This window comes from Protobothrops mucrosquamatus, unplaced genomic scaffold, assembly GCF_001527695.2.
Source record: "Protobothrops mucrosquamatus isolate PMUCROS unplaced genomic scaffold, P.Mucros_1.0 scaffold158, whole genome shotgun sequence".
In the NCBI taxonomy this organism is placed as follows: Eukaryota; Metazoa; Chordata; class Lepidosauria; order Squamata; family Viperidae; genus Protobothrops; species Protobothrops mucrosquamatus.
Window position 1 is genome coordinate 491,888 of NW_015386522.1, and position 18,401 is coordinate 510,288.

The window sequence follows — 18,401 nt, forward strand, 5'->3', positions numbered from 1 at the left end:
GCTGCCTCCGCTGCGCCGGGAGAGCCGGAGTTGCTTCTCAGCAACAGCTGCTGCCGCCACGGCCGCCTCCCGCTCCTCTCCCTCTCCCTCTCCCCTCCTCGGGTCTCCGGCGGCCGCCATGTTAGGTCGGGATGATGAACTGGGGCTGCATTGAAGGGGACCCAACGCCTCGTCGCCCGCCTCCTGGTGCGTGTGGAAAGGCGAGCATCCCGGCTCCTCCCTCTCCTCTCGGCCTGGGCTTGCGGCACGGCCTCTGGAAGCGACGGTTGGGCTCGCCGTTTCCCCGGGAGTCCCTGGCCGGAGGCTATGGGGCGGTTGTGGCAGGGCTGAGCACGTCGGACTGTACCTGAGCGGAGGAGGAGGAGTAGCAGCAGCGACGCGGGTCTCCCCAGCAGCGAGACGCGCCGCCGGACCAGCTCCTCTCGTCCCGAAGCGGAAGCGAGAGCGCCCTCTCTCCTGCAAAGAGGAGGGCAGCGGGGGGGGGGGCTTGGCGGTTTTCCCCGGAGTTGGCCCGCGGGCAGCAGGTGAGGAGAGTTTCGTGTTCTTCCTCTTCCTCCTCCTCCCCTTATCCACTCTTGTGGCGCGGAGGCGGTGGCGCCTGGAGAGCGCTAGGCCCCGCAAGATCCTGCCCACTTCCAGGAGCGGGGGGGAAGCTTCTCGGTCCGCTTCGTAGCAGCCCCGCGCCTGCAAGTAGCAGGTTTGGGAGGCGCGCGGGGGTCTTCCGTCCGTTCCCAAAAAAAAGTTTTTTACTGGAAGTTCCTCCTCCTTGCTACTCGGTAGGGTGCTTTTCGAGACGCGATTGCGCGTGCCGGCCTCGCGCGGTGTGGAAAGACTTCCAAGGGTCCCTTTCAGCGGTTCGTCCTAAAAAGCCCTGGAATCCTCTTTCTTCCCCCCCTTTCCCTTCCGGTAGCCCGTTTTTGTTTTCTGTTTGCTTAGCTTGTTCCTGCCAGTCTGATGCCAACTGGAAAAGGAGGGGGAGGGTCGTTACGGTCGATTTCCACGGCAAGTTGTTGCACTCGGGTCCCCCCCCCCCTCTCTCCCTTTTTGTTTTCTTTGAAAAGGAAGAGGAGGAAATGGGATACGGGGGAACTCCAGGTATCCATTTCAAACTGTTCATTTGCTCTCCTTCATTGTCAGTTTCCTTAACACGGGAAAAGTTCATACCCGCAAGTGTACATAGAGAAGTCTCAAATGTGTCCATGCTGCTGAGAATACAAAGGTCGTTCCTTGTAGCATAAATCGTTTTAAGTAGAGAGTATGGCTGCAACAGAAGTAGCAAAGTAGTGTTGCAATCGAGATAACAGAGCATTGATTTCTTAATTTCGATCCCAATGTAGATGTAGCTTATTTGCCAACCTATTAAGTGAGAAACTTGAGCCAGGTTTTAAGAATCATTAAATTTTCATACGATTTAAAAAAAAAAAAAAATTAAGTTTGGTCTTCCTTCAAGTCCTGGCCTTTTTTCTTCTGTTGTGGTAAAATGGTTTATATTGTATGATAATACAAAGAAAATAGTAAAGTAGACAATTAGGGAAATACTGTACTTTAAGTTGGAAAGACAATCTACAATACAACATATACAGGATTTTCATAGATTTCTGTTAATTTCTAAGTATTAATTTCTAATTGTACATTTTGATCAATTTCACCTAATTACAATTAAAACAATTTTGACAAACTTTATATTTTATTTGGAAAAAAAGTAGTAAGCATTTGTCTACCTAGGAAAGTGAATGAACATCCCATTCCATATCATATGTATATTTAGATTTTAAATTATGGGATTTGGCTTTAGTCTCATTACAGTTAATATATGTATTGGGAATTCATGTACATTTTGTAAGACCCATTGCATATCTTAAAAGGGAGAACTTTTTGTTGGCACTACTTCCATGTTATATTAAATAAGGCATACTATCTAATAAAATATTACAAGTTAAATTATTAGTTAAAGTAACTTGGAATGAATTGAGTCAAAACAAGTTAACACATTACGCTTTGTAAAGCAGTAGACAAAATGATTCATTAATGTGATATAGAGCAGACCTAAAATAAATTGAAGGAGGAGAGTTCTTTGTGCCTAACAGAACCATCAGTATTTTAGAAGCTCAAATTTATTTAGAATATCTGTATTCCTAATACAGTGTTTTGCTACCTTGCTAGAGTTCACATTTGCATACACACAAAGTCCAGACCCTGGAGATGTTTCTGCTTGGTGTAGGAAATACTGAAATATAGAGGATCCTTTTCTCTGACTTGATGTAAGGGGATTTCAAATTAAACCTGTAAACCTTTAACATTGTAAAGACATGTTAAAATATGTCTTTTAGTTCCACAGTTAACACAATAATCTGAAAAATCACTATTTAATATGCATTTGCATGTTTCTAAATGTTTCTAAAGAAAAAAAAAGTCTAATCTACTGCCAAAATGCAACACAGGATCCTTTTTAAAATAGGTATGTATAAAAAAGATAGAATTGTTTACCAAGTGCTATAAATCATGCCATTTATATAAATTCTTTCACAATTTAAAACTTTCTAATCAATTGTGAAATTGGGTGTGATATTTTAAGCTGATTAAGCACTATACACATACTTCTGATTATAATAATCTTGTGAAATATCTACTGTTAAAAAATTTTCAGTTAATGCGTTGATTTGGACATACAGTATGAATTATTTAGAATTTCAGCCTGTTGAAGAACAAGAAAATCTTACACCTGCATTGCTACCAATGATAGCAGCTAACAAGCAAAATGTACCTTGTTTTGTGTTAAGGTTTGAATCAGAACTTCTGATTCTCCTTGCAAATCAGAATCATAAGCCAAGAATATGATTACTTGTTGTTGCTAAGCCAGAATATAACTCACTGCAACAACCAATCCAGACCAGTTCTGTTATATAAATAAACTGAAAGTCAAAGAGAATCTACAAAGTATGCATTACGCAGCTTAGCATGATGTCAAGAGAACATGATCTAAAGGCAGGAGCAATTTAGCCTAAAACTAGTTCTGTTTTGGGCCACATTGAATTCCATTAGGATTCATTGTTTGGGATGCTAACCACTTTTCAAATTCATGTGACCTGCTTACCTCCAGTGTGTGTCATGTGAACAAGGCCAGTTGTTATAATAATTACAATTTTATATTGATAAAAGAACATCATAATAAGAACAATGAATTTTAAGTATTCATTTCTTGCATAAATTCCAAACTTTTAGACATTTTGGGAAGTTTTCATTTTTTTATGTTCTATAAAGACATAATACTTTAACAAAGTCTGTTCATTTAAAAGCAAGGCAGAAGAAACAAACAATACTTATGAAGTTTGGTAAGCATCCTAGGCTGAGTTATTGCTTAAGAATCACTGACACAGCAGAATAATTTTAATACTGTTATAGATTGGAGAATCTATACTGACTAAGTGCATGTATTTGAAAGCATTTCCATTTATTTTAATGCAACATCTAATAAACTCCCCAACATAAAAAGATTAAACATCAGATTTTGTCTATTCATTTCTTTCATTTGTGCCTAAATCCATGCAATATTTAACAATTTCATTGTTTTGTTTTAATGTAGGGGGTCTTTCGTTTAATCTGAGAAATATACTGTGTTGACTAAAGTGCTTCAACCTTGCTGCATATTTCTGGCAATATGTTGTCTTGGAAACACAGCTCCTACCTACTCTCACTTTATCTGAGAATTTAGATGATTTGATACTTGCATTGATAATTCTAGGTATGCAGTGACAAATATGCTCTGTTATGTTCCAAGATAGCAACATTTAGTTAGCTACATTTGAATAATCTGTATTTGAATCATCTACATATAAGTCATCTATTCTCACTTGTAATTCATTCTCCATCTAATATGTGCCTTGGAGAATTTTATTTTCCTTCTTCCTTTGGGCATTCCTATAGATTCTGAGATAGGGATGCCACAATTTCTCCTACAGGTGAATCCGTAATCAGAAATAGGTATCCTAGAAATATGCCTAATTTGTCAGTGTCTTGATAGTGTCAGTAGCCTGTCCTAGTGTCAGGTTGCTTTTCAGCTTCTGGTTTATAATCGTAAAATACGTCTTCTAAAGAGTGATTAATTGATATGACAAAACAGTATTGGTGATAACCTATGATATATTCATTTTATAAATAACTTTGAAATTGCTTCATCATTATGATAGAATCTGCTACATTTTAATAATTTGTATGGCAGGAGTCATTACGTCCAGTTAAATACAAAGAGTTTGTTTTTATTTCCTTTTTCATTTGGAGAATCTTAGTTTGGTAGAGGAATTGGGCTCAGAGAAGACCATCTTTTCTTCAGCTACTTTTAAATAGTTAAAGAGCAAGTCCCTTTCCCTTAAAAGATACTTTGTGAGAGAAATCAGCTTTGGAGTATGGATGATGGCATAATTTTTAGGCTTCATTTTCTTTTTCTCAGAAACTATGCTGACTTCCAAATCCAATCACCAAAACTTCACAACTGTGCACTTTTCTTTGCTGCCAGTGTCCAAACAATGTAACAGTATCATTTAAGTCCAAGACAAGGAAATGGGGAAACCAAAGAATAGAAAACTTCTGAAAAGCTAGAAATCTCCCTACAAGTATGGATGAGTCTTCTCCTAGGCTTCTGTCCGTATTTGGGAGCCCAGCATGTCCCCATGTTTACATATAGAATTATATAATATATTTTTAATAGAGTTATTTGTTTTTAATTACAGAATAAATTGTTTTATGGAATTACTTACCAAAATCAACTTTAAGAGCAATGAAATATTATTTCTTATCTTAAAAAAAAATCACCTTAAGAAAATTACTTATTCTTGCATCATTCCAAAGACAAGCAGAAGGATCATATTCCAAACCCCTTCTGACCCTGTACCCACTGAAGTGTTGTACAGCATATATTATCCTCTGCCAGCATAAGCTTCAGTGCACCTGGAGAATACAAGATTGTGAATGGTAGTACAGGTAATGCCCGACTTATAACCATTCAGTGACTGTTTGAAGTTACAACGGTCCTGAATGAAGTGACAATTGGTCCCCTAACTTATTGCTGTTCCAGTACCCCTTTTTATGCTCAACTGCAGCTCAAGTGCTTCTTGCAGTTCCAGAATCCAAATATGCCAAGAAGCCCCTTTGTGTTTCCTGAGGTCTGGCCACTTTGCATCATATTGCTTGGGCTTCTTGGGGTGTAGCAGCTTTATGCTGCACTGACAGGCAGCTGAGATTTCCAGGGGCACTGCATTACAGCTCAGAGGTTTCTTGAAGTCTTGGGGCTGTGGCACACCCTGAAGCCCTTGAACCACAGCATATTCTTTTCCTGGCCTTCTGAGCTTACACACATGCATGCACACACCTCACACCTTCTTTCTCTAGCCTCCCTGAGGTCGCACCAAATTGCAGCACCCTCAGAAATCAGGCACATCTTGTGCCAAGTTTCCCAGGGCCTCCCCCACTCCCCACAGCACACCTGCGCTTCTTATCTGGGACTCCCTCCACTGCCCACTTAAGAACCCATGTATCTGGAGTTAGAGTGGTAACCAGGATTGCCATCAATGATGTGGTTATGTGATACCATACTATACCACCACATCACTTAGTAATGAAAATTCTGGTTCCAATTGTGCTAATAAACCAAGAACTATCTGTTATCTTGATAGATGAAATTTCTGAAGATAGAATTATTTCACCTGAATTAAAAATACATAATCACTCTCTCCCCAATTAACAGATTAAAGCAATAGGCTTATAAATCTAATTAACAATCCAATATGTCTTCCATATTGTGAGTCATAGCCAACATAAAAGCTGCTGCATGATTAAGTTTCAAGAGGAAAGTATAGCACAAGGTATAGAAGGCAATATTTATAATAGATAGAGCCATGGCAACAATGCTGACCCTCTTAAGTCAGTTAATAACTGACTTAAGTTAATAACACCCATGTCAGTTAAACATAGATTAAATCCATTGTGTGTAGTGGCAGGAAAAGATCTCATTCAGTTTTTTGCTTCACTGACACAATAGTATTGTCTATTGTATAGTATATCTTTTCATGGTACATAATAAAATCATCAAAGGGGGCAGTAATTTTTGCGCACAGATTTAAATCCTCTTATATTACTACATTCTACAACTTCTCATTTTATTTTATTTTTTACCTACACAGTGTAAAGGGGACAGGTACTCAGAGAACAGATAGGCTCCATCGGGAAATTAGTTGAGGAGAATAGGAACCTTCTGCTAACCTAGAAGAAACAATAAAGAAATAATAATTGTCCTTGCATTGTGGTGACTCCTATTAGCTCATAATACAAGTTTAGTGATCATGGAACAAGTCCCAAATCATTTTTGCATACCTGGCCAACTACAATTATGGCAGAATCAAAATAGAGGAAATTGTTGGGAAAAGGCAAGCCTGTAGTATGGAGAAGCTCCCTATCTATTCACCCAAGTGGAAAAATGTCACTGGGCTTTTACTATCCTTCTGATCATCACTGAAAACCCCCCATAATTTAATAGCAGGGCCATTAATTATATCTGTTAATTAAGATGCCATGTCCTATGCAATAAAAGAGGACTTGCATGCAGAAAAATCTTATGCCAATTAGAGAGATGAATCAACCACACAAACTCTCTAAAGAGATGATGTTCCAATCAACCAATAAGATGTTTATGGGCTAACCTGTTTCCAGTAAAACTTAATGTAATTCCATCTCTATGTTCTCTGACCAGACCAGCGGTTTGAGAATTCAGAGTCCTGATAACAGAAGAGTTCATCAGAATTAAATTTAAGCCATCTAAAACCCAGATAGATTTTACTAAACTGCATTACCGTGTTTCCCCGAAAATAAGACAACCGGAAAATGAGCCCTAGCATAATTTTTCAGGACACTCGTAATATAAGCTCCACCCCCAAAATAAGCCCCAGTTAAGATCATCAGCCAGATGGACACATTTAGTACCACATTTCCCTGAATATAAGCCCTACCCAGAAAATAAGCCCTAATGCGTCCTTTGGAGGAAAAATTAGTATAAGACCCGGTCTTATTTTGAGGGAAGCACGGTAGAGATAGAAAATAAAAGCGGTATGCTCCTTGCCTGTACATTACTGTCATGAAATAGCAAATGAAGTACAGTGCCCCATATTTTGATGCTCCTATGTCATTGCTTATTACAATTAACTCTGATGGAAAATATACATTGAAAGCCCCCTTGGAGGAACAGTTAAAAATGTTCTGGTTACTATTGCTGGTCATACAATGGACTTTGTGATTTACATGAAAAAAAGATTTGAGGAAAGTTTTGTTATTTGTACTTTTTGGAATACAAGTAGTTACATACAGTACTTAAATACTGTATATGAACTAAAGATCAATATGTTTACTTGTAAGGACAGGATTAAGAGTGGTTTTGCTTGGTGCTCTTTTATACCTTAGGCCTTATGCAGTGATTGCCTCTTTTCCTCCAAAAAGTTGTCGTTTTTAATGTGTATACATAGTGCAATGTTCTCAGATTGTGCCCATGCAAGAGAGGTTAGATAATAAGTATTCAGCCAGCTATAGGACAGATGGACTGAATTTCTTGGCATTTTCCTTTATTTTTCTGTTCCACATGACGCCCAGAATAACATTGTCAAGTAGCCATTCAAATGTTCATCTGGTCGTTTCACCTTCAGATCAGAAAGGTCTCACCCTTTTCCATCTCTGTATAGAAACATTTAAATTGCCAATCTCTTTTCAGGATTTTGCCAGTGTAGGATCCTGAACTGATGAATATTCTAGAATCTAGGTACAATATGCCCTCTCACTTGGGTCAATTTGTTGAGTGCATGTCTCAAAAATTATAAGCAGGACATTATTCTGGATCAGGAATAGGATGTAGCTCCTGCTGAACGGAGATGATCCATCATGTCCTTGTTAACGATGTTGCTCATGTGGTTACATTTTTTAAATATTTGCCAAATGTTTCTGTGAACCAGTCCAGTGAATTTGCCCCACATGATCCACATTTCTTATCAATTAATAGCAACTTAGCCTTTCTTGAGCTTCAGTTTATTGGCACTACATATTCTAGAATATTTGTAATATCTCTCAATTTATTGAGAAGATTGGATGTCAATCTGTAGATTCATTATTAAATGTAAACTAACTAATGTTTTTGTATAATCTTAAGCAGGCTTTTAGAATGTAATAGTCATGTTAGTTGCAGCAAAAATAAAGAAATAAAAACCCACAAGAATTCTGGGGGAATTTCAAAGTTTTATACATTTACTATTATATATGATTTTTGGTTTTCTGACTCTTTCATAAGAGATAACCTCAATGATAGAACGTAGTATCCTTCTCCTCTCATCATAATGTATAAATAGATATTCATGGTAATTCTTCATACAGTTAAAAAAAAGTTGCAGATCATACAAGAAATGTGATTAAGTTTAACTATCCTAGAAATGTATCTGTGTGGCAAAACAGCAAATCTATTCTGCTACAGGAAAAACTACAAGGCTGTTGTTTGGTGTTTAAAGCACTACAAGACTATGTTGATTGAGCAACGTATGTTGTCTGAACCCTTTAGAAATTCAAATTAGTGATATAAGACATAAAAATGTCTAATATTGCTGTTTTCTTGAATCAGTGTATCAGTAAAAAGGCAACCAAACAACCAAACTTTAATTTACATGGTGGTGGTGGTGCTGCTGCTATTATACATTCCGTTGGTCCAACACTTAGTGATTCTATGGGACAAGTCTCTCCACATCTTCTCATCTTGCACTATTTCTTTGAGTTTTTCTATGCTCTGTCTGTTGTCAGCTTTGATAGTGTCCAGCCACCTTGTTCTTTTGTGGCCTGGTTTCCTTTTACCACAAATTCTTCTAAACATTATTGTTTTCTTCAGTGAATTCCCCTGCATGACATGGCCAAAGTAAGTGAGACACAGTTTCGTGATTTTGCCTTCTAGTGACATTTCTGATGTTATGCGCTCCAGTACTTGCTAGTTAGTCACCTTTGCTGTCCAATTTGCGTAGGGATTATTAATACAAAAGATGCTACTTATTTATTCATTACATTTATATCTCACTTTTTCTTCGGGAGCTCAAAGCAGTTTATGTGAGGATTGTTTTTCAATTTTTTATCATCGCAACAATCCAGTGAGTTATGTTTGGCTGAGAAAAAGTAACAAAAATACCTGTGTTATGATATTTAAAATTGTTAGGGCAATTAAAATTCATTATGTTAAGTCACTTTCCGTTCTAAAATTTGATTGAAAACCACATTAAAATGACTTAGTTCAGTGCAAGAGCATGTAATCATTTTCATCTAACACGTGTACTTGGCTTTTGAGTAAGTTATCAGGGATTACACTCTAATAACTAGGGGTAGGACAAAAATTAAATTATTTAATTCAGTGTAGATTTATAATTAAAATTAATTCAAATAAAGCACTTAATAGGTTATTCCATGGAACAGTTTTCTATCACACTATATATAATTTGTCAGCAATTGTACAACTCAGCTCTCAATAATCAGTTTAATTCAGGGTTGACTGTAATGTAGAGTAACTTCTGTTAAACTCATAATTCAGTAGGGGCAATACATTCTTACTCAATAACCACCAAGTTCTTTTGGATTTAAGATGTCTTTCCCAGAAATGGATCATGCAAATAGCTCTTTCAATATATTAGATATATTTGCATAGTGCATATGGTGCCTGTGTGAAATGAAATGATTAATAAAGAGCCACCTAATTTGCCTGTATCTTATATAATATCTTGTGTGTGTGTTTATTTAATGTTGCATATTTCTGCAACACTGCACATGTTGATTAAATCATAAATTCTATAGGAATTAATCTACTTATATTGTGAGTAACCCCATTTAATTCTGTGGGATTTATTTCTGAGTTGATGGGCATTGCACTATTGCTGAAGTATTTGAATCTCAACAATCCAAAAGTTTGTTTGTAAAGAGTTCTTTATGATTGGTAATATACAAATTATGTTTCATTTAAAAAAAAAACAGGCAAAAGGGTAAGTGAAAAAACAGTATTTAATTAGTGTATACCTTTTTAATGAAATATACATATATTTGGTTTTGCTTTCAAATATGGCTTAAGCCATAAGGCCACCGAACCTTTAGTCTCTTCCGGAAACATTCTTTATTTGTATCCTATTTAGTTAGCTTCATTTAAATAGAGCCCAACTGTGTTTTTTAGAAAATCTTGCTGCAACTTCTTTGTGACTGAAGCACATTGTCAGTCGACTCAGTATTCCCCATGCCAACTAACAGTCCTTAATAGAGCAATTCAGTTCAGTGAATAGTTCTTAGACTTTAAGGACACAATTGGTTAGCAGAAAGAGTGCCAAATTGATTTAACTTTGCATGAGTGTGAAAGAAGTTGTAAAAAGACACTGTCAGCTAGTGTTGGCATAATTTTGGGTTGTTCTAAATTGATAAATACTGCTATTCAACCAAATATGACTAGAATAATTTCATTACATTATGTTTACGTCTTTTAAAATAGTGTTTGTTCTGTTTTTTTTAAAAATGTAATTTAATCCATTCTCCTTCAGAAACGATTTCTGCATTTAAGCCACTGCATGCGTCTCACCAGTTGTTCACATGCAGAAAATGAATAGTACTGGGATGTGATTAGATATGGTAAATGAGCTAAACATTGAAGCTCTCCTGTCTTGCCTGCCCTCGCTTTGTCAAAAAGTAGTGCTGCTTTTTAATAGCATTAAAATAACAGACCATTACTAGATTTTTTTTAATTATACCAAGCCAAGTGTAGCAGAGAAAGGATAATGTTTTATTAGACTGATGTAATTGTATATACTGAACCCAGAATGGAAGGAAAAAAACCACAAATCCAAGTCTGCATGTAACTGTCTATCAAAGATGAAAACATGATGTTTTGCTTTTCTTAATATGCATGAAGGAGTTTCTTTTACCTGCTTTTTAGCTGGGAAAGGGAAGTGACAAACCATCAAAGGAAACTGCCTGTGTTCCTGTATATAACTTACTGTGGTTGTCATTTGCTTTTTATTTGCTTTCCCACTACATGGGAGATAATGAAACAAGAGAAAAGGTCAAAATGCTGACATGCAGAGGGGAAGAATGAACGTACAGGATAGGAAGTGGGAATATTATAAATGGAAGCATCCTTTTTTCTTTTTATGTTTCCTGTTCACATTCTTTGTAAATTCCCATTGCTTGTATTCTAATACTAAGCCCTAAAATTAGTGAGCTTATTGTATTGTTTTCAGAAAAGTCATTTTCAAAGACAAAAGCAAAAAACAGTTCATTTTATACAATTCAGGCAAAAGTAAGCATTTGTGATTGAAAGCTTTTGCACTCACAGTATATTAATTCCCATTTAATTCAGTAGAATTTGCCTCCAAGGAAAAGTGCAGGAAGATTAGTTTGTGTTTCCATGAACTTTTAGTGAGAGGATTAAGCATGTGCTTTGTAACAAACAGTTCTTATACTAATATGATTCATGTCTCTAACCTGTATATACTTTCCAAATTGTTACTATGTACATTTTCAAAATGATTGCTGAAGGTTTATAGGGAGAAGTAATACCTGTGGTAGAAATGTTTAAACTATGGACTGAACTATGATTCAGAACAATTTTACATGTTTTAAAATAGTTGTGATTCACGTTTTTTTTCTTATTCACATTCTTCCTAGTCAATTGTTAAGTTTTAGAACATTCTAAAAATAAATATGAATAAAATATTTTTATGTGCCATGCAATTATGTACTTTTTCAATATTTAAAGACATCTTCATCTTTGTCTTGCTATTGCACTTATTGTCAAATAAAGTATTACATTATAACATGTCAATTTCTTCCAGAGAAAGAACAAGAATGTTGCCCAAAAAGTGTTGAAAGTGTCTAAAGATTTGGAAAAACTTAAAACAGAAAATCGCTAAACGTTCAAATCAATGTAATGTGCAAATGTGGCTGAAATATTTGTTTGTACAGTTTTGATGATATCATAGATTAAATCCTTCTGCCAAATTCTAAAGTTCCTCAGGCTGACCAGTTCTGACTACAGAATTGTGTTGTATCTCTTGATAATTGTATTTATACTGCATAGCAACAGGCTATTATAAACAAAGGAGACACATAACAATGTAATTGATACAGTTCTCTTTGGGGCTAAATAACTGTACTTGGATATCATAGATTGCTCATAATTAGATCAGAAAAAAATTGAATGTCATGGCTGTTTTTAACAGAGACCGCCTTTTGGATCGCCAAATAATCTGCTGAGTGGCTGACATTTTATCGAGGCGTAAACAGGGTTATATGGATATCTGAATTGTGTAGTGATTTAAAAGTGGAGTGGCAGCAGCTGAAGCACATGGTAATGGGGTACCACATTTGGTTGAGGAATATCTGGTAGCACTGCATTGGTGATGGCTACAGAGCTGGTTGTGATGCTCACTCAGATGGTGATGGCAGCAGTGGGTTTCAGGTCTAATTCTCAATCTCCACCTGAACAGTGATGGTGATGGTGACCCAGGAGACAGTGCTTAGTGGGAGCAGGAGTGAATTGGCTGGAAGAGGGCTGGCTGCATTCAGCAGCTGTCATGAGACTTGCACCCTACAGTTAGACTCAGAGGAATCGCGGTGTGTACTGTTGGTGTAAAATGAAATTAGAGATGACCTTGGGGAAGGTATGAAAGAACAGTTAAGGAGTGATTTACAGCAATATTATGCAGAGATTGAAGAAAATTTGAGAAAGAAACTCAAAATAACTCTGCCTTAATTTTATTTGATATGAGAGGGGACAGAGAGAAATGGGCAGGATTTCAGGGCAGTGTTTAATGCATCCTTGAGGGAATGGTGGTTTCTGTGGCTTTTGCAAGCAATGATCTATCCCCTCAAGAAATCATCCCTCAATTCAATAATGCTGGATTATGTTCATACAGCCCCCAACTTTTCTTTTAGGGAAAGCGATTGAGAAGATGGTTGCTTTGCTGATCCAGAAGATTCTGGAGAAAACATTAGCTGGACCTTAGTACATGGATGGCACTGGTTATACTTCGTTACAATTGGATGGGAGTGATGCATCCATTCTGATCTTCCTTAATTGCTCAATAGGTTTTAATACCATCAATCATGGTATCATTTTTTATTGGCTTCTGAGTTAGGTGTGAAATATTTCTCTATCCTTTTGTGTTGATTCCAGTTAGTGTAGATGGGGAGAAAGGTGTCAAGCCATAGATCCCTCCTTCATGAATCTCCTTAGAGTTCTACATCCTCTCCTTTTATGTTTAACATCTACATGAAGCCACTAGGTTAGGTCATTACCTTGGGATTAAAAATCATCAATTCACTGTTGATACTTAGAAATGCATCTCTATCCTGGGCCAACCAAGCTGTTAAGACAATTTCTCGGTGTCTGGAGGCTATAGTGGTTTGGATAGAGAAAAAAAAAACTTTGGTTTAACCCTGTCAAGACTGAGTGGCTGAGGGATTTGGAGGTTCCTTGATCTGAAGACGTCCATCTTTACTTCTGCATTGGTTGCACTCCCCAGATAGAACTGGTATGCAGTTTGAGAAGTCCTCTTGAACTCTGTGCTGTTTAAAACCAGGTGGCAGTGGTGGCCAAGAGAGTTTGTACAAATCCATAGTGTGCACCAGTTGTGAATATTCTTGGATCAGGAAGACCTGTTCACACCCACTAATTCCTTGTTATATCCTGCTTGGACTATAGGTAGTTCTTGACTTACAACTATTCATTTAGAGTTCAAAGTTACAACGCAGAAAAATTTTACTTATGACCAGTTTTCACACTTATAATTATTGCAGAATCCCCATGGTCATGTGATCAAAATTCAAGCATTTGTCAACAGGCATATATTTACAACAGTTGCATTGTGCCAGGGTTATGGGATCACCATTTGCAATCTTCCCAGTGCCTTCCAACAAGCAGATTTATTTAGCATATGGCATACAAGGCCAGGGAGGCTACAGTGTTATACACATGATAGATGTCTTGGCAGCCGACAGTCGCTAGTCCATTTGTTGCACCACTGCACCACAAGAAGGCGAACTAGCTTCATACCAACTGGCCTGCAGGATTCTCAGAGGAACTTGACTTATCCGGGGCTTTCCTCCACCACTCCTCGCCGATCGCATCTGGACAGATCCAGCGCCGGTTCCAGCTTCCCGCACAGAATGCAGCCAGCACTTTCCCACCATTGAAATGGCGTACCTATCTATCTATCTGCAAATAATGATTTTGAATTGCTAGGTGGGCAAGAGCTAAGGATAAGTGACGGGAGCTTACCTACCTCAGGGAGCTGGACTCAAACCACCAGAGTTCTGGCAATTGCTCAGCACATCCAGCATCATTAAGCCTCTGTGCCACTGTGTCCCTTCATACAAGCAAAGTCAATAAGGGAAGCCAGATTCACCTAATGACCACATGATTCATTAACAACTGCAGTGTGGTTGCCACTTAACTGTGGTAAAACAATATCATAAAATGGACAAAACTCACTTAACAACTGTTTTACTTAGTAATGCCAATTTTGGTCGCAATTGTGGTTGTAAGTAAGGACTACCTGTATTGCAATGGGCCCTATATGGGTTGCCCTTGAAGACTACTTGAAGTTACAGTTAGTCCAGATGCAGTATTATGTACCGTTATAAGTATACTACACTATCAACACCATTACTCTGCAAGCTGCACTGGCTCATTATAGGCCTTCGGGTACAATTCGGGGTGCTGATTACCATTGTATAGCTCTTCATTATGTTAAGCAGAGTTATTTGCAGGACTACTCATTTCTTATTGTTCCTGCCTGTTTCTCGAGATACAACAGAGTGGGCATACTTCAAGTCCACTCTATGAATCAGGGTCATTGAGTGATGTGCAGGAGACCTATCATTTTGATTTCAGCACCTACCCTTTGGAACAGTATACTTCCTGTGGTTTAGTTTCAGTCAGTATTGTGGTTTTGTGGTTTTCATGTTCTTCAAAGGGTTTTTCAATGTTTTTAATCTTACGTTAGCTATCAGTCAGAATTTCTAAGTTGATGATCATGCAAATTGCACAAATGTGCATACATCTGTATATAAAAATAAATTGTTCCTATAGTTTGGGAGAGTTGAAGGCAATATTTCTTCTACTAAAAACTTTCAGTCTTTGATAGAATTCTAATGTGTATGTATCCCTTTGCTTTCTAAGAAAACTTACTTCTGATATATTCTTGTATTGAAAAGAAGTATGTGTGGGAGTAAGAAACTTTCCCTTCTAAGGATTTGCATAGTGTATTGTGTAAATTGTATTTGTTTTTAAAATTTTAAAATAATGAGAAAAATTCATAGGTGCTTGACAGAGTTCTAGCTGCTAAATAAAGATAACTCTTATAGGTTATCTTCTTGGAAATGCAGTGCTTTTTAAAATATTATGTGTCTATCTGTTGTATGTCAGTGTACATATTGGTGATAATCCACAAAGGTATCCTTTTGTCAGTTTTTCTGCAAACTATTTATATATATATATATATATATATGCAATGTTTCTCCCATTGAAAAAAAACTATCGAATTATAAGAACTTGACTCACAAATGTTAATTGGATTATAAGCATATAATTCTAAATTAGCATATACTTCAAATCAGTGCTTGGATTCAGTTTAGTTATTATCAGGCATGTCATTTTCAGCATTAGTCTAGTTGGCATGTGGCATTTTCAAACCATATATCATTTCATTGTTTAGAAAGAAAAAAGAAAAAAGAGGTCACCAAAAGTATTCTAATTTCAATTGATTAAAATATCAAATGGATTTTTCCAACAAGGACAAAGTACAAGGATGTAATATAGAGAGAATTCCATTAAACAGGTTCATACCTTTAAATTCTTGGGGGTGGTTTTCTGTCCCAAGGGAATCTGGAGGCCCTACTAGGATCAAAATCTTCAACAGCTATAAAGCAATTATTATTTATTATTATTAAAGGAGCCAGATAGTATTGGAAGACTTATTTTCCCCCAAACTGAAACCTTAGCCCAAGTATTGTGCAGAATTAAGGTGGGTCTCTATGTTGGGAAGAATTTTTTGAAATAGTGCAGACCAAATTTCTAAGGTCTTTCCTCGTTAGACCCAGAGTAACAGCTAATGCTTTTCTTTGATTAGAAGCATGAATACCTAAAATTGAAAGCAAGGCACGGAGGCTGATGTTAAACTACTGACTAAAGCTTCAGTTTTTTTCTCTCAGGTTTACTTCTAATAATAATGGATGATGATTTTACATCAAACTGGAATAATATTACTGTGTAGAACAAACTCTAATGGCATATGGATTATCTACTAATTGTAGACAGAGATGTTTAAAATCTTTGTTTTAAAGAGTAAATATGTCTCAATCTAATATGTCTTCAAATTGTTCTAAATATTTAGTGAACAGTTTCAATAATAATGAAATATTCACATGCAATACTATCCTTTGTTTTCTCTACAGAAAATACCATGGGGTGCATTAAGAGCAAGGAAGATAAAAGTCCTACCATGAAATATAGAACTGAGAATACTCCGGAGACAATTACCTCCCCTGCCAGCAATTATGGATCTGATTCAACCCAAGCTAATCAGTCAGCTGCAGTAAAAGGACCATCGGTTAATTTTAATAGCCATTCCATGACTCCTTTTGGTGGGTCATCTGGTATGACACCTTTCGGAGGAGCATCTTCTTCATTTTCTCCAGTGCCATGTCCATATCCTAGTAGTCTAACAGGTAAGCATATTCTTAAAATTACCACTAGATCGCAAAAAAACCCCTTCAGTAGTACTGAAACAAGAGTTGTATGTGTTTAGTCTAAAATGTGTTATGTTATTAAAAAAAACTGTTGTAAGTTTGTACAAAAGTCAAGCAGTATTAGAGAAAAGCTTGATTTTGCTGCAAACAGAAATGAGTATCCTGTGCTCCAAGCAATGTGCAAAAGATGATTAAAAAATAAATACATAAATTGTACAAAACAACTTTCTGCGCCAACAATTGTACCAATGGTTGACTTCTCTTTAGTACATTTATCAACTTCCCAGGTTTTATGTAAGACTGATGCTGATTAGTTACTTACATGAAACAGATTCTTCAGGATCATGCATTCATATATACAGGTGCAAACTTGAAAAGTCATAGAATTTTTTCAGCAGAACCATGTCCTCTGTGAATATCATGCATGTCTGGGTGTAGATTCAATTAATGATAATCCCCACTAAGATGAAACCAATGATTCCTTTAATCATAAGGAAAAAACAAGGTCACTTGACCATCTAAAGAACCTCAGTTATGAATAATTTTTATGATGTTCTATGTGATTCAAAGTGATGGTTGGCTAGCCGCCTTGTTATCTTGAGCAGGGGATGATATTCATACAGTGACATAAGAAAGGATCACTCTACTACACGGGTGTCAAACTCGCCACGTCATGTGACGTGTCGCGACATATCGCAACTCTTTTTACATTGTCGGCAATGGAGTGGGCGTGGCTTCAGTATGATGAAACCGGCCTATGGGCCGGCAGTTTGACACCCCTGCTCTACTAAATGTTGCAGCTCTCCGAGCCCAAAGGTTAAAGGATAGCATTGAATAAAATATGTAGTGTTGGGCAATTTTTCAACAAACCTTTGGCATAGAAGTATTGTGATGAAAGACTGTCTATTTTGCCATCACTCACTGTTATATCCAGCAGGTATTGCATTTTTAATCAGTTTTTTTACAAAATGCTATAGGAATCGACTTTATTCACAGAAATTCCACATGTTTGGATGGAAAAGTCAAAAACAAGTGTTCAGACCTTTAAAATACCTCAGGTTTTTCTTTGTAAATAAAAGCCTAGTGTATTTTATCATTTTATTTTGTCAACAACATAATTTTCAGTAATATAGATACTGAAATTCATTTATTTCATCTTAAAATCATCAAAAGTCATTTAAAAAATATTAACAATAATCTTAAAATTTCCCTATTTTGAGTTGCATTCTTTCATTTAGTCTGCTGGTAATTTATTTTATACAAATGTGTGTAAGAAATCATTTTTTTCTGAAAATGTATGAATATTGATAGACTTGATTATTTCTAGATCAGAGGCCCCCAACCTTTTGGGCACCAGGAACCGGTTCTGTGGAGAAAGATTTTTCCACGGACCAGAGGGGGCGTGGTTTCGTGTGCTGCCTGTATCCAGCGGATGGGGCTTCACTTGTTTGCGTGGCCCAGTTGCTGCTATGCCATGGCCCGATTGTACAAAAAAAAATAAATGCGTGGATTAAACATGCTAGTTACTGAGGAAAAAATCTGAAAATGAAACATTTTGGTACCTAATAATCATGATTTATGTCATAATGAAGCTAGCATGCAGTAAACTAATC

At 36.9% G+C, this 18,401-nt stretch overlaps 1 protein-coding gene across 1 annotated transcript in view; it reads left to right on the forward strand.

Annotated features, from left to right (window-relative positions):
• Window positions 1-505: 505 nt before the first annotated feature.
• YES1 (YES proto-oncogene 1, Src family tyrosine kinase) overlaps window positions 506-18,401 on the forward strand; it is a 39,201-nt gene continuing 21,305 nt past the window's right edge. The window contains exons 1-2 of the mRNA XM_015813468.1: window positions 506-524; window positions 16,495-16,767. Of these exons, the coding sequence (XP_015668954.1) occupies window positions 16,503-16,767 (265 nt within the window). The 5' untranslated portion in view covers window positions 506-524; window positions 16,495-16,502. The remainder of the gene's footprint in view (window positions 525-16,494; window positions 16,768-18,401) is intronic.